The 16,179-nt window shown below is 40.3% G+C and overlaps 1 protein-coding gene across 1 annotated transcript; it reads left to right on the top strand.

Moving 5' to 3' along the window:
* Positions 1–8,442, top strand: LOC119480039 (heparan sulfate glucosamine 3-O-sulfotransferase 2-like). The gene is made up of 2 exons (XM_037756108.1): positions 1–1,355; positions 7,072–8,442. The coding sequence occupies exons 1-2, from the start codon at positions 847–849 to the stop codon at positions 7,688–7,690; spliced, it is 1,128 nt and encodes a 375-aa protein (XP_037612036.1). The 5' UTR covers positions 1–846; the 3' UTR covers positions 7,691–8,442.
* The last annotated feature ends 7,737 nt before the right edge of the window (positions 8,443–16,179 follow it).

Below are 16,179 nucleotides of genomic sequence, written 5' to 3'. Positions count from 1 at the left end.
AGCTTCCATGTTTCCTATGCAGCAGCAGCAGCAGCAGCTATACATCCTATACTATATATGTGCCAAAACCGTTGCTGGGAAGTGAGTAAAGTCAGATGAATGAGAGAGGGAGGGCTGGATACTTTTTTTAAATGCAAAGATTAAAAAAAAAATCAGACATCTTTAGATAAAAGGTCACAACTCTGGTGTGCCACATACATCAGGCACATTTAAACATATTCAAATTCTATACTGAATCTCATCTTGCTGGAAAAAAAATACCTTCACATAGGGTATGAGGATGCATTCAACTGGCAAAAATTAAGCTTACATTTTTCCTATGCAGCAGCAGCAGCCTCAGCATCAGCATCAGCAGCAGCTATACATGCTATACTACGTATGTGCCAAAACCGTTGCTGAGAAGTGAGTAAAGTCAGATGAATGAGAGAGGAGAGCTGCATACTTTTCTTTTTTTTTTTTTTTTTTGAATGCAAAGATGCTGTGACGTCACCGTGTTGTAATATCTCTCTGTATCTCAGCTGGGTTTGGAGCTGCCTGTCAGAGCGCGCACTCACTCCTCCACTGCTCCTCTCACTCGTGCGCGGTGACCATGGAGACGTCCAGGAGTTTTACAGCAGCATCATCTCCAAACTCAGTACGCAGCAGCAGAGGATGCTTCTTCAATGAACCAAGGTTGGATTGTGTTAAAATGCTCCGGGGATGAAGTGGTGGAAGTGTTGACTACCATCTGACAAAGACGCAGAAGTTGTCTTCTATTTTTTCCTGCTTTTTTGGAGACAGTTCAAAAACAACATCAGAGAGGACGAATCCATTAGAAAACCATGCACTGTTCATATCCATGGAGAGATGGCATGCGTGCTCCTCTTCACTCGACTTCTTCCCTTCTCACACCGGCTCACAAGAACATCCATCTGCTTGTTATCAGTTTTCCTTTCTTATCTGTGCTACTGCGCACTATTCCCAGCCGACACCACCACCACCACCTCCATCATCATGCAGAAGCCAGGTGATCCGACGCCCAGCTGCCATCAGCGCGTAATCCTGGCTGATGGAGCCAAGAGGCGCATCCAGAAATCAGCCTCCTCCTGCGGCTCTGCGAGGCCGAGCAGCGTGGAGGCATCCCGGCTGAAAAGCGACCACCAAAACCCTCCTTCTTCAGTCGACACGCCCAGTCCTCCCATGGGGAATTTAAAGTTTGGGAATAAAAAGTTGCCCAACGCCATCATAGTCGGTGTGAAGAAAGGAGGCACCAGAGCTGTGCTGGAGTTCATCAGGATCCATCCGGACGTGAGAGCTGCTGGTACTGAGACACACTTCTTCGATAGGAACTATGACAGAGGCCTGGAGTGGTACAGGTGAGGAGGAGCATGTGTCTCACCTGCACAGGTGTTATAATCTATAATCTGTGGCACCAGGATTTTACAGTTTAATCAGGTTTTGTGCCAAGAAATCAAAAGATGTGGTGAAAGTTTCTACACTTGGAGAGTTATAAGTGACACTACACTGTAAACAATTGGTGTTAATTTACAGCAGGATTTAAACAGTATTAACCTGTTATTGCTAAAAACAGTGCTTTACTGTTAATAACAAAGATAATGTTTATTAAAATGTATGTAAAAAATACAACCTAAATAGTGCATTAAAACAAATCAGTAAGATAATGTAAAAGAAATGTGGAAAAACAGCTACATAATGTATCTTTAAACAGTAAATTAACTGTAAAATACTGTGAAATTAATAAAAAAAAAACAGTTCAAACTGTATTTTTCATTTACAGTTTAAAGCTGTAAATTAATAATAATAATGTTAATTTTACAGAAACATAAAGGCAACCCTGCTGCCAGTTCTTTACTGTTATTTTACTGGGAAATTCTTAACAGTGAGGTTTTGTGCCAAGGTAAGGCAAAGCAGCTTTATTTGTAGAGCACATTTCAGCAACAGGGCAATTCAAAGTGCTTTACATAAACATTCAAGAACAATGCAACAAAGTGCAAAAGAAAATTAAGACATAATTAAAACAGTTATAAAAACATTAAATATTAGAAAATAGAAACAAGCTAAAAAAGCTATAGGATAGAAGCTAAAATAGAATATAACACACAAGAGTAAAAGCTCTAGTGCAGTGTAAGATCATTATCTGGTTTAATAAAAGGCAGCAGCAAACAGGAAAGTTTGAAGCTTTGATTTAAAGAACTCAGAGTTGGAGTTGGTCTTGCAGGTTTCTGGGAGCTTGTTCCAAATATTTGGTGCATAAAAACTGAACTCTGCTTCTTCTGCATGTTTAGTTGTGACTCTGGGGACACTAAGCAGACTTGATCCAGATGAACCTGAGAGGTCTGGATGGTTCATAACATAGCAGAAGATCAGATATGCCAAGAAATCAAAGATGTGGTGAAAGTTTCTACACTTGGAGAGTTATAACTGACACTAGTTCTACTTTATTAATTAAAAGTGAAGCTTTTCATTATAGGCTGGAGGCCCCCAAAGACAGGTCTCTGGACAGGTAAGGCTGATGGTCAGCTGTGGGGTAACTTAAGTATTTTTCAACCTGAACCCTATTTTCCCATGTTTTTGTGTCTAATGGGGACAACAATTTTTGAAATAGGTCCAGTATTGTGCAGGGCAGGGTCTGAAATGAACCTTTTTCCTCACATGCCACTGTGGCAGGTCATTAAACATTTCTACCGGCCACTCAATGTTTTTGTCTGCCACTTCTGAAATCTAGGTAGAATGCGTCAGTGGTACCAGACTGTAGAATTATGGAATATATCATGTAACCTTAATCCATGACTATATTTGTTTACACTTCATTTTACAGGTCTACAAATTTCATGGTAACTAGGTGATAATTAGCAAGTAACCTATTTGAAATTCTTTGGAATTACTGCCAAATTACCCCAATTTTTACCAAATATTTACCTCCAAATCCAAAACTAAGAGGACACTTCTGATCAGCACAAATCTCACCATTAATGGGACTTATTGTTTACACAAATGTAACCTGGTAGCTGATGTAATGATTCAGGGAGTTTTTTAAAGAAATTTCAAAGAATTTATTTACCAATTATTATCTATTTACCAGCAGACATGGAAATAAAGCATATCAATTAACTTTGTATTCTTTTTCCTGGAAATATATTAATTAAATTACCAGCTATTGGGGAAATAGCAGAATATAATTATTAAATGATATTTATAGTAAAGTAATTTTCATTAAATTTATAGGTAAATATTGGGGTAATTTCGCAGTAATTCTAAAGAAATTTCAAATACTTGCTAATTATCACCTAATTACAGTGACATTTGTGGATTTGTGTTACCATATATTTAATTTAGGCTTTAGAATTGCTTTGTAAAAATAATATTTCTTAATATAAAGAAAATTTGTCTGCCAATGTTTGCAGGTGACCTGAAATTTGCAATGTCTGACAACATTATGGAAAGAACCCTGCAGAGAAATAACACGTTGTTCTCTTACCTGTCACTTGATCCAGTCAGTTACTGCGTCCAAATCCCGTTCAACGAGAAGTCTCGTTGTGAAATCTCGTTGTGAAATCTGAATATCCGGCTCAAATAACGTTAAATACGGGCTGCCCGTCGAATTTCAAAGACCTCATACACATTGTAGAAATTATCTAAATATTCAGCCATGACATTGAACATCTTTTAGATAACACTAAGATACGCTTTCTGTACTAAAACACGACAAACTGTCCGGCTTTTCACTCGCGTTTCCACCATGCATGTGTTTCACCTGTTATCTTCCGGCAACACGACATCTCGCGATATTTCAGAACGAGACTTCTCCCAGTTTTTCTTCTTTCAAAATAAAAATCTATTCCTGAGGGACAAAATACTTCAAATAATTAAAAAGAAAGGCAAAAGCATTGGTGTAATGTAACTAAGTACATTTACTCAAGTACTGTAGGCCTTCTTAGGTAGATTTTGTAGGTACTTGTAGGTTACTTTTAAGTGAGTAAATTATGCTACTTTATACTCCACTACTTCTCAGAGGGAAATGTTGTACTTGTTACTCCATTGCATTAATTTGACACTTACAGTTACTAGTTACTTTTTACATTAAAAAAACATATATGATGCAGTGGCCTACTATACTGCTAATCTACCCAGTAGTATACAAAGCATCTAAAATTGGCTCCACATTGACGAACTACAACATTAAAATGCTCTTAAAAGTATTTGTTGGTGATAAAAAATTCTATAATAATATAACACTGTGAAAGGAGCCGCTCTGCATCATGAGTACTATTTACCTTTGGTACTTTAAGTAATTTTTGCCGATAATACTTTCATACTTTTATTTAACCAACATTTTGAATGCAGGACTTTTACTTTTAGTATTTTCACAGTTTAGTACTTTTACTTCAGTCAATTATCTGAATACTTCCTCCACCACTGGGTAAAAGCTGAGACAAATGGTGGCCTCTGCCTCAAGCCAGTTTCTAGTAGTACAAGTGAAAAGCACATTAAATCAGCTGCTTACTGTCAAAAATGTGATTTGTCCCCTTTCCTCCCCTCGGTGCCTCTCTGTGTACATTATGTTTTGAGGCGGGTAAACATGCTGGATGGGTTTTTCTGCAGTCTCTCGACTCATTTCACGTTCTTATTGCAGGAAACTTTTGAGGCCAGAGCACTGTTTACATCGGCAGAAAAGTGGCCCTCTTGTTTTGATGTACTGTAGAGCAATTCATCAGATTTCTCATAAAACCCAACCTCTCGGGGCAAACAGCATAAACTGCAGCGTGCGGGCCGGCTGTCGCTGGCACGCCTCTGAGCTATTGTCCTGTTTGTATATATGGCAATTAAACTCATCTCAAAAATGAATGTTTAAGTATAGGATTTATTTCTAAAATGAAACATGACGCATCTTTAACTAGGTGCAACTAACAAAGAGAGTTTAAAACATCCACATCATTATTTAATTACAGCTTTAGATCAGAAATGTTCTGGTTTAGTCATGAAATATCATGCACGCATACAGACAACCCATCATGCACACACGCACTCACACTCATGTTAATGATTGGCTGTCATGCAGCCTGCAGGGGGGATGAGTATCAGTGGTATTATAGAATAATTATAAACTGAAGGTATTGCCACTAATTGGCACTTTTCAGGGCGATTAGCGACTGAAGCCCTTTTCATCTCAGCGATGTGTCTTGGAGATGTTAAACAGGAGTGAACCCTCGCCTATTACCGTGGTTTGATTGTCAGCTGTCAATGCTGGTGAGGAAAGGTCAAATGCCGACTCAGTGACTTTTGATCGCTTTCAAAACAAACTCTCAGGAAACTTTCCTGTAAACACTCATCAATAAGGGCCAAATTATTGAATAGTCGTAGTCTAATTCTCGATATGCAAATGAGAAGAAATGCAATAATGAGTCAGCGTTAGCGGAGCTAAAAGCAACAGGGGGCTGTGTCTATTTTGATGCTCCAGTGTTCATTTCCCAGCTGTTTCAGTCAACTTTATGCAACAGTGAACACTCCAGCTAAATCACCAGCTAGTTAAGACATGACATGATGCATCGCTCGCTTGTATTCGTCAGTCAAGTAACCATCCAATGCATCATTCAAATTCACAAGTTAAAGCCACTGTGTGTAGGATCGAAACATTTCTGAAATGGTGCCCCCTAGTGGTAGTATCGATACAATGGGGATAAGTTGAAAACAACACATCGACTGCACCAATCTTTTTCTATAAACAGCCTGTTCTCATTCCCAGTGCGTAAATTACAGAGACTTTGTCATGCCCCTCGGTGTGTAATACCGACACACAAGGCACCCTTTATCACTTGAATGAAAGGCTTTCATCCAGGAGACTGCTGTTGGTGTCCCGTGCGTCACGTTACAATCAGCTGATTGTTTGTGTCCCGTGTTCACAGCGCTCTGTTTCTTTTTCACTTTACAAACGTAGTAATTTTAAGCCCAACCATGTTGCTTTTTTCCTGAACCTAACTAGGTGGTTTTGTTGCCTAAACTTAAGCAAACGTTTTTGTTTAATTAACAAGGTTAACCACGTGTTTACTGTGACCGAAAGGTCACGCCAAGGGGTCTGACAAAGCGCGAGTATGTGACGAGTTGGGATGAGAACGTGTTGCTGTAAACAAAAAACCCTCAGAATCATTTGGAAGATGCTATAGTATTCATCACATACAGTAGGGGCTTTAATTTACAGGTAGAGCTGCAACGGTAGTTGATTAAATGATTAGTCGATCGACAGAAAATTAATCGGCAATTATTTGATTAATCGTTCAAGTGATTTTCAAGTACAAAATCCAAACAATATCTTGTTTAAGGTTTTGAAATGTGGACATTTTTCCTTGTCATAACATTATCGTAAATTGAATATTTTTAGGTTTTGGAGTGCTGGTCGGACTAAACAAGAAACCAGCTTGGGACCTAGGAAATTGTAATGGACATTTTTAACAGTTTTCTGATGATATATAGACCAAATGATATATCGATTAGTTAAGAAAATACTCAGCAGATTAATCAATTATAAAAATAATTGTTAATTGCAGCTCCAGGTACTTGTTCTTGTTCAAACTTCAAACTTTTACTCTGTGAAGAAATACCTGTCCAGTTCATTTCTTTCAAAGACAACAATGGCCTAGTTTGAAGACCCAGAAGTAACCTAACAGAGTCACTCTGCTATATGGGTTCTGTTTGCATTCACAGTGATTTATTACTCTTGAACACGCCGGGCTGATGCACGGGAGGGCTGTCTGCGAGACAAGTCTCCTGTGACAACAGTCTACTATGACTTTGCATCCTATTATCATTTACATCAAGAAACTGGGTTCATGTCCAAACTGGAGCTTCTCAGTTATAGGGTGCTTTTGTGCCTTTGAAAAGCCACTTGTGTAATCCTGCCCTAAATAGACGTCTAATACACACTTTTTCCTTTCGACAGAGTGAAACGCAAGGGCGTCGTGTCCCCTGTGCGTCAATTCAAAAAAGCAAGAAAATGTCATAAAAATACTCTTAAAGTAATGTGAATGTAAATGAGGAAACCTTTCTCTTACTTTGTGTTTTTCGTCTTTTATTCAGAGGTTTAATGCCAAGGACTCTTGAAAGCCAAATCACAATGGAGAAGACGCCGAGCTACTTTGTGACAAAAGAGACGCCGCACCGGATCTCCGCCATGTCCCGAGACACCAAGCTCATCGTGGTGGTGCGTGACCCCGTCACTCGTGCAATATCAGATTACACCCAGACTTTATCCAAGACCCCCGACCTGCCGAGCTTCCAGGATCTGGCCTTCAGAAACCAGAGTCTGGGCATCGTGGACACGTCGTGGAACGCCATTCGCATCGGCCTGTACGCTCTGCACCTTGAAAACTGGCTTCGCTACTTCCCCCTGGCTCAGATCCACTTTGTGAGCGGAGAGCGTCTTATCACAGACCCGGCAGGGGAGTTGGCTCGGGTGCAAGACTTCCTTGGGCTAAAGCGCATTGTCACAGACAAACACTTCTATTTCAACCGCACCAAAGGCTTCCCTTGCCTTAAGAAGCCGGAGAGCAGCGGCTCGCCTCGCTGCCTGGGCAAATCCAAGGGCAGAACTCACGTGCAGATAGACACAGACGCTATTGAGCAACTGCGAGACTTCTATAGACCGTACAATGTCAAGTTTTATGAAATGGTGGGTCACGATTTCAAGTGGGAGTAGAGGTTTCACAGATATTTTTAAACGGCACAAGAAAGATTTATGTATTCCACAAATTCAAAAAAAGGTTTGCCTGCATTAATATGACACGGCGAGGGCGGATAGCCAACTATCAGCAGACGATTTTCAGATGGCAAAAGCAGTATTATTTTTTTGAAGTGACACTAATGAACAGAGCAAAATCTAAGATGAGTTACCAGCCAGCATCAGCATCCTGTTTGTTGCCGATATAGCCGTCATTTCAGCTTCAGGATCACATCGTTTCTGTTCCTGTTACTGCATATAATTGCTGACTAGATTCCCCACCTGCTGACTGGTTTATATATAAATAATAAAAAAAGCGAAATTCCAGGGAATGGGATTAGTTCCTCTTAAAACCTGCTTCACTAATCACGGCAGGGCTTGAAAGCAAGACCTTGGAAAATGTCAGTGAAGTCTTCAGGGAGAGCGGGATTAAGCTGCAGCACTGTGGTGGTAAATCTGAAAATGTAAAGCCATAAGTGTGAACCACCTAATATCACTTACTGTTGGTCTCATCAGTTTCTATACAGGGCGGAAGGTTTTCTGTCTCATTCTGTCCAGCATGAATCAGGTAGAGTAAGTTAATATATACGCTGCAATATGCAGCACTTCACTTTGTTCTCTGTGCTTTCTTTGCAAAAACCATGTTTATATTTTTGTTACAGAAGTATTTAATCACTACCTTCGCCACAATGCTTGTCCATGAACGTCATTAAACGAAACAGAAGCACAAATACCTTTATGACATTTTTTAATTCTGTCTCATCTGAAACCTTGACCTTGATGTTGAATCCCTTTTTTTAATCCCTGAATCTGCACTGTACCTCCCTTTTCATATCTAGCCAGTAAAAATTCAGCATATTAGACCACTTACAGTTCTCGCATCCGTCGCCAGAGCTGCTACTGAAAACATACCCTTTGAGGTTTTTATTGCATTCTGTAAGGTTTGTTGTGTGTGCCCCGGCGGTGGTATAGGTGGATGAGTGGGCGTAGGTGTGAGGAATTTCAATCACTTTTCAAAGACAAAGCAGCGAACACCTCGTTGTGGCAGGTTATCAAATAGATTCTGGGACTGCGTGTCACATGATTGCAGTGAAAAGTTTGGATTTGGCTACATGGGATGAATACTAAAGCCGCACTGTCTGAGCTTGAGCCAGAATGATAGAGTACTATAAAAACAAAGGGGGAAACTACTTTGTGATGCATGAATAGGGGATATAAGAGATTATCTTATCATAAGAGCAGTTCATTGAAAATGATTCAATTTCCACATCACACATTATGATGTTACAGCTAACACTTTAAATTGCACTTTAAATTTACGCTTGAAATTAAAGTATTTTTTTAAGTATACATTACATACATGGTACCATTAACTATATGTAGGAATACTTGTGTTTAAGAGGAACTTAGAAATAAAATTCACCAAAGACACAGGACACCGGGAGGCCGAAGTCCATGTCCCGTGTGAAAGCAAAACAATAACTTACGTAACGTTACATAACAATCTTTTCCTAAACCTAATCAAGTTGTTTTGTTGCCTAAACCTAACCGAGTTCTTTCCTGTGAAGTTTATTTTGAAAAGACAATGTATGCATGTGACGAGCGAAAAATTTACAGTGCAAAACTGACGCTAGAGGTCATAGTTTGAAGCTTAGTGCCACTGACCAAGCTGCCATATTTGACGAGTCTGGAGTGAGAATGTGATGTAATAACAGCGTAGTTAAAGAGTAGCCTATGAGGGCTATAAAATAAAATGGCCCTGCTGTCGGCCTAATGGGCTGCCTGTACTCCTGCACTTGCATTCAATAGAATAATTTAGTTCTAGGTCCCCTATAAATGCAAATTTATGACCTCCTTATTCTCTGTAGGCTACTTTTTCTCTAGTACATATACCAGTAAGTATTTCATCAGAACCCTGTATGAGCTCAGCAATGATTATATCAACATCATAAAATTTATATCCACCAGAGTAACCAGACACATTAACGGTGAGATTGCGAGGGTTCACCGAAGTACAGAAATACAGAACAGCAGAGACTTACTCAGCATTTTAATGTGTATCTTTCAATATCACAAGTACCAGACGTTGGAACATTGAACTCTGAGAATCTGTTTCCTTAACTAATAATACTCATTAATAATGATTTGGCTCCCAGTGAAAATGTAGGACACGTTGGTCCTCTCTGTTATCTACATACCTCAGAAGTCTAGTACTTTTATCTGTTTGAATACTACTTCATCTGAGGCCCGATTGAAATTCGCATGTAACAGAGTATCCTTTGAAGATTTCTTGGTGTCTGACATAGAAATACAGAAAGTGGAGCTCAGGAAGCCTAAAATCTGCTCTTGTTTTCATGTTCAGACTCTCTCCTCGGTCTTTGCATCTAGTGCTCACATTGTTAAGAGTAAAAAAATCATGAAAGATGCTCCACTCTTTGTGGCTCTCTCTCAGCCCTAGACGTCTGCCTTTCCTCTCTCTCAGCTTCTCATTCACTCTCTCTCCTTGTCCTCACATTCATTAAACTCATACGACCTCCAGGTGAGGTGGGGGCGTATATATAGGCGGTGAGGCTGCACCACCTCCGATGCCCTCCTTGTCATCATGCTCGCTGGCTGCAGCTCATTTCAGTGGCTTTCTGAGCGCACACAGGTGAGCGTCTATCCGGTCGTCACAGGCGAGCTGCAACTCTCTATATGGTACACATGGGTCCTAATTAGGCCTGAGGGCTGGAGAGGAGCGATCCCCTAGAACAAGCAGCAGCCACAGTCTGATTAGACTCTGCTAGTGAACAGCTCTCCAGAGATTGTGTGCAGGTCAAAACTCTCTCTTTCTCTCTCTCTCACTCTCTCTCTCTCACACACTCAGCTTTCTTTTCAAATATGAATTCCCTCAGGAACCAGCCAATGCAAATCACGAAACCCTTTGCATTTCGGAGCACTACGACGTGACCTATTTGCACTCCAGCTAATGAGGCACTTGTTAAGCTTAATGAGTATTTGTTAAAACTGATGTGTGATTAATATTTTTTTTATTTTTCTTGCTGATATGAAACATCATGACTAAATGAACTATTTCCCTATAGGTTATGTTGTGGATTTGTCCTATATTCCACATCGTTTCATCCCTATGGAGCAGCCTGGTCATTATTTAATGCCTGAAAGGATCAGTGTTGAAGAGTGCGAGTTATTGCTGAGACTAATAATACGACTTTAAGGACAAGAGCAGCCACGTATTGTTCTTTTTTAGAGTTTTAGAAAGAGGTTTAAAGCTTTTTTGATCATAATTTTTGAACGTTGTGATCTATCGATTAAAGCTTGAAGGCAGCAATATTGTTTTTTACCGTATAGGGGTGAAAATCAAAATAGAAAAGGTCTGCTTTTCTCTAAAGCATCAAGTACAATTAAGCACAGTAGCTGACTTTAAATGTTTAAATGTCACACTGATGTTCCTTGTGCACATACTGTAATGTAGTTCATCTGCAGAGTCCCTGTTGGTTAATGTAGCTTCAAACATTCACTCTTTTGGATTTTTAATGAGCTCAGAAGTGAGATAGAAGCAGCGGCAAAGGATTTTTTCAAAAGGAATCCTTCCCTGAAACGTTAATATTGCTCTCATTTTTGTTGTTCACAATACAATACAAATGTTACATGCACGCTCTATTTAAGCGGCACCGAATTAAAATAGTACACATCGGCACAGAGTTCCTCGTTCCTTTGCTATGAGATAGAATGAGGTTCCCGGGTATCCGAGTGAGACAGCAGTTGACACTGCAGAGGCAGAGATTCAGCAGCAGTGCACCTCGCTCAGTCCTAATGCTTCAGAATAGTTTAACTTGTGCAGCCGACAGGATGTCCCAGTGGTCGAGATCACCAGTGGCTTAGGAGCCAAATTAAAATGAAGCGCTGACAACTGTGGCACACAGTCTCAAGTACGTAATGATACATGTTCTACAACTATTTGCAGACCAGTGTTGGAACTCCAGTCTGTAGGGATGACTCTTAATAAGCGCGTGCATGTGCTCCATTAAAGCTCTTATTGATGACATTTTATGTAAAAGAATATTTTTTGGAAAAATAAAACATCCACAGAGCCTTTAGAGATGTGCTGAATAAAAGTAGGGCTTTTCCTGGAAAAAAAAATATTATGATTGTGAATTAATCATTTTAAAAATGTTGGCAGGTCCAAAATTAACATTTTGTTTATCTCTGTGGAAGATTGTCAGGCTGTTAAATAGGCGTTATCAGTCGCTATAAGCCCCATAGATGTGGGTCAATAGGGGCCTACTACACCTATTTGTAGGTTTTATCATCTATTCACACGGTAGATAATCGAAAGAAGTTATAAAAGAACACAACAGTGACTTCTAGTGGCCGTAGTAATTATGACAGGAGCAGAAGCGGAAGTCACGAGTTGAGTATAGACCGAATATAGGGTGTAGGGTGGGGGTTGGGGACGAAGGGTTGGACACAAAAAAACACCTTTCACCCCGGAGACCGGAATTTTCATCCCGTGTGAAACCAACAATGTATTCATAGTTATTCTAACCCAAAACACGGTGTTTAACTGTTTTTTTGCCTAAACCTACAGTAACTGTTGTTGTTTTTTTTGCCTAAACCCAAAGAAGTTGTAGTTGTATTGCCTAAACCTAAAAAAAAAGTTTCAACTGAAATGTAGATTTAAATGTAGGCCATGCTACCGTGTCATATTTTGACAAATCAATGTTTCCCATTTGCATTCAGATCTTTGCATCTCCAAATCATCAGCCACCCCTTTTTAACTCGTCTCCAGCTGAGATTGAGAGGACGGTGACAAAGATGTGAGATATTGTTGGGCGGGTGCCCTTTCAAGATTGAGATCTGTGAAATCCTGCAAAGTCCTCCAAATTAGAAACAGTTGTTCAGTGCCGTCTCCTTGTTGTTGCATCCGTTTGTCAGACGAGCGGGAAGCCTGTTTTTTTTTCAGTGGAGCAGCTAAAGTGAGGTGGAAAGCTGATTAGATTGGAGGAGTAGTCAGACCTCGGCGTCTCTCTCACCAGGAGATGTGTTCTAATTAGAGTGCGTGCCTCGTGTCTCGCTGAGGAGAATAACAAGCCTCATCCCTGCTGCATCCACATGAACCTCGCATCCACGGCGAACCAAAACACATCTGATGCATCAGCAAGACCTGGACTCCACACCACACCTGAGTCAGTCGACACGCGGTGCATTAGGATTTTTGATGGGGGTTTACATCATGTGGCGGCGCTCTCTAAGCAGGAGACCGTTCAAAGCTGGAGCAACAATGAGGGGGAGCCAGGTACAGAGTTGCTCTGCTTCCAAACAGTTCTTCCAGGTAATGAACACTGAAACAAACCCCAATCATTAGCAAACTAATGGAAATTACATCAGTAGAGCAGAAATTTCTATGCTGCATTCATTCCTCTAAGAGGGTTTGTGTTTCTTCAACATATGGAGCATCTAAAAGGAGGGACAAACTGAAACCTGGCTGACATTGTGGGGGCTGTGATTATGGGATGATCCTACATAAGCCTTCTCCAATGTGTGAAGCTATTTTAAATTACATGTCAGTCTTGGTTTGTTGTGCAAACGCTTTGACACATATTTTAAATACAAAAGGAGGTTAGAGGAACAGTGTGTAGCATTTCAGGGGATCTATTAGCAGAAACGGAATAAAATATTCATAACTATGTTAGCCCAGAACGGACAAACCAAACTCTGGCTCTAGAGAGGGAGGATTTTACATTACCTAAAGGCCACCGTAGTTCTCCGACACGCTTGTGAAACTGCGCTAATGTGAGCCGCAGAGTGCAAAACCAGCCGCCGTCTGACTTCTGTTGCTCTTAAAGTAGTGTTATTATTATAAGAATACCACGGTTTTGCACACGTCGGCTCACGTTACTGCAGTCTTGGAAAGGGAGGAGTGAGCAGAGGGGTGCTCTGTTGGTTGCAATCTGCAACCACACCGCTAGATGTCGCCAAATCCTACACACTGTACCTTTAAGACAAATTGTCGTACGGCAGAATAATTCCAATTTGAAATGGGAAGTTTTGTTTGAATTGGTACCAAAATTTGGTGAGAAAGACTACATTTAAACCAATTTCTGATCAGTAGAAGATTTTGTATTTGTTCTAGGGTTGAATTATAAGCATCAGTGATTTTAAATTTACCACCTTAAAGGTGCTCGATACGATAACCAAAGCATTAATATAACAGCTAACAACTATTTGAGATATAGAGGAGTAATGTCTACCTGAGCAGTTCTCCCTCGGTGTTAGCACCGTTAGCTATGAGCCGCCGGCACTATAGAAATGCTCCCAATCTCACATTTAGCATCTTTGAAATGATATTATGCAAGAGTTTTATGCACATCAATATATAAAATAAATAGCATATATTAAAGCAACATTTGATATCGATAGGTCTACATTCATTAATCTACTTATATCTTGACTGGCCATTTTTAATAATCATCCCTATGGAAAATTGCAGATTCATTCAAATATTGATATGCCATTAACTATCGATGTGCTTAATAGTCAATCTAAGTTATGAAGGCAATATAAGATCATCTTTAGGACTCATAGAAATAATCCTGCAGTGCTTTCCTTCACAGAAATTTAAATTATACTCTATCAGACAATAAATTCTTTGTTGTGCCCGTAAACATCAATGCACACATGCACACTCACACTCACACAGCGGAGGATGGTCCAACCTCCCCGGGCGGCTTGTCTCAGATTGGATGTCAGATGCTGGAGACAGCTGCACTCATCACAGCTTTTATGAATACATTACCTTTTATGTTCATCCAAACACTGATTTATCTTCCTCCCAAAATCAAACAGGATGGATATTCACTCACCGGTTTCAGAAACTAAGACAAATATCTGCGGCTAAAATAACTGCAAATCTTTCAGCCCGGTGGTAATTCAAAACCTCATCTTTGACAGAGTGTGTGTGCAGATGTTTGTGTGTGTTTTTTTGAGCAGAGATGGCTTATGAAATATCAAAGTGTGTTATTTGCCTCCGTGAAACTCCACAACATCAAAGACTCCCCCCCCCCTCTCCCACAAGATCCCAAGAATCCTCGAGTTTTGTTTTTTTTTCGTTTTTTTTTACCCATGCAGCCTTGCCTGTCTTCCATCTCAGCATTGCTCAAAAGGCAAAATCCTCTAATGATACAAGATACAAGATGGAGAGACTGCTGCCAACAAAATGGGGAGAAAAAGAAAAAAAAAAACATTTTGGGTGATGATTGACATCCCTGCATCTTTTTATTATTCCTGTGATGTTCGTCCAGACACACTGATGCCAGAAACTGTGGCCTCACACTTTGGCTGATGCAGCAATCTGGTGATATGCGTCTGTCTGTCTGCCAACCACCTGGCTGGAAGAAGCATAATCAACCTCGCAGTCAATCACTCCTCGCGCAGCCAATGGTGTAGGATGAGTGTCAGAGGAAGCGTGGCAGACGTGCGCTGGCTGTGTGTCCAACTTTGACACTTCACACCTTGCTCTCTAGCATCCTGATGAGTCCTCTGTATTGGCAAGGCCTTGGGATTCCAGCTACTGTGCATTATGTATCGGAGAAATGACGAGTGGGAGGAATATGGCTGCTGGGTCTCAGGCATTGTAGGTTTTAAGTATATCCTCTGCTATCTTAAGCAGAAATAGCACTTAGTTTTTTAAAATGTCAGGGAATTAATTAATCAACGCACTAAAGTTAAGCTGCAAGTTTTGTGGTTGTATCCTGAATGATGAAAAAAGGCTTTTGTGACCACAAATGCCTCCTGAAATTCACTCCGAGGACTACTACACACACTAACATGGGAGTTGTCTCTGGTCCACAAACAGCAGCACAGTCTCCTTGGGTGTTAAAGTTGTTTTCAAGGCACCACCCGGGGTTACGTAATTCAACCGTTGATGTCCCACATGACACGTCATGTATATTGTATTGCCTAAGAGCAGCTCTCTCTCCGACTGCACTCAAGGCTCACTAGATATTTCATCTCCAATTAAAAGGGAACTAAAGTACTGCATCACTGGACTCAAGAGAAGAGAAATAATTGACATGCTCGCTCCTGAAACAAGTGAATAATAGAATTTTTTTTAATTCGGCTGAGAGAAAAAAAAAAAAAGGTCACACATGTAGAATACATTTCGTTATGTGTAGGTTGTTGCTTGAAAATTCTCTATACGAAATATTAAGAGAAATTTGGTACATTTTCAGAATAATTTTCTCCAACTCTGAGAGTGGACCAACCAGAGGAAAATGAAATGTGATGAAAATAATCTGGAGATCCCGAGAGGAAGCTATTTATGAGATTTTTTTCGTTTTATTTCAGTTTCTCCGGTGCACTTAAGTGGACAGGGAGGCTCATGCACTCTAAGGTAACTAGAAATAGCAGCTGGACAGCAAGCAACTGAACCACAACTACTGAGGAAGACAAAAAAACGACAACAAAAA

The sequence above is a fragment of the Sebastes umbrosus genome, chromosome 20, assembly GCF_015220745.1.
Source record: "Sebastes umbrosus isolate fSebUmb1 chromosome 20, fSebUmb1.pri, whole genome shotgun sequence".
Taxonomy (NCBI): Eukaryota; Metazoa; Chordata; class Actinopteri; order Perciformes; family Sebastidae; genus Sebastes; species Sebastes umbrosus.
Note: the sequence above shows the minus strand (reverse complement) of the source record. Positions and strands in the feature narration are given on the sequence as shown.

What these genes read in the sequence shown, in the direction of transcription:
- LOC119480039 (XM_037756108.1), top strand. Translation starts at nt 847, where the DNA reads ATGGCATGCGTGCTCCTCTTCACTCGACTTCTTCCCTTCTCACACCGG. An exon ending in AGAGGCCTGGAGTGGTACAG is followed by an intron (nt 1,356 to 7,071) that starts GTGAGGAGGAGC and finishes TCTTTTATTCAG; the next exon opens with AGGTTTAATGCCAAGGACTC.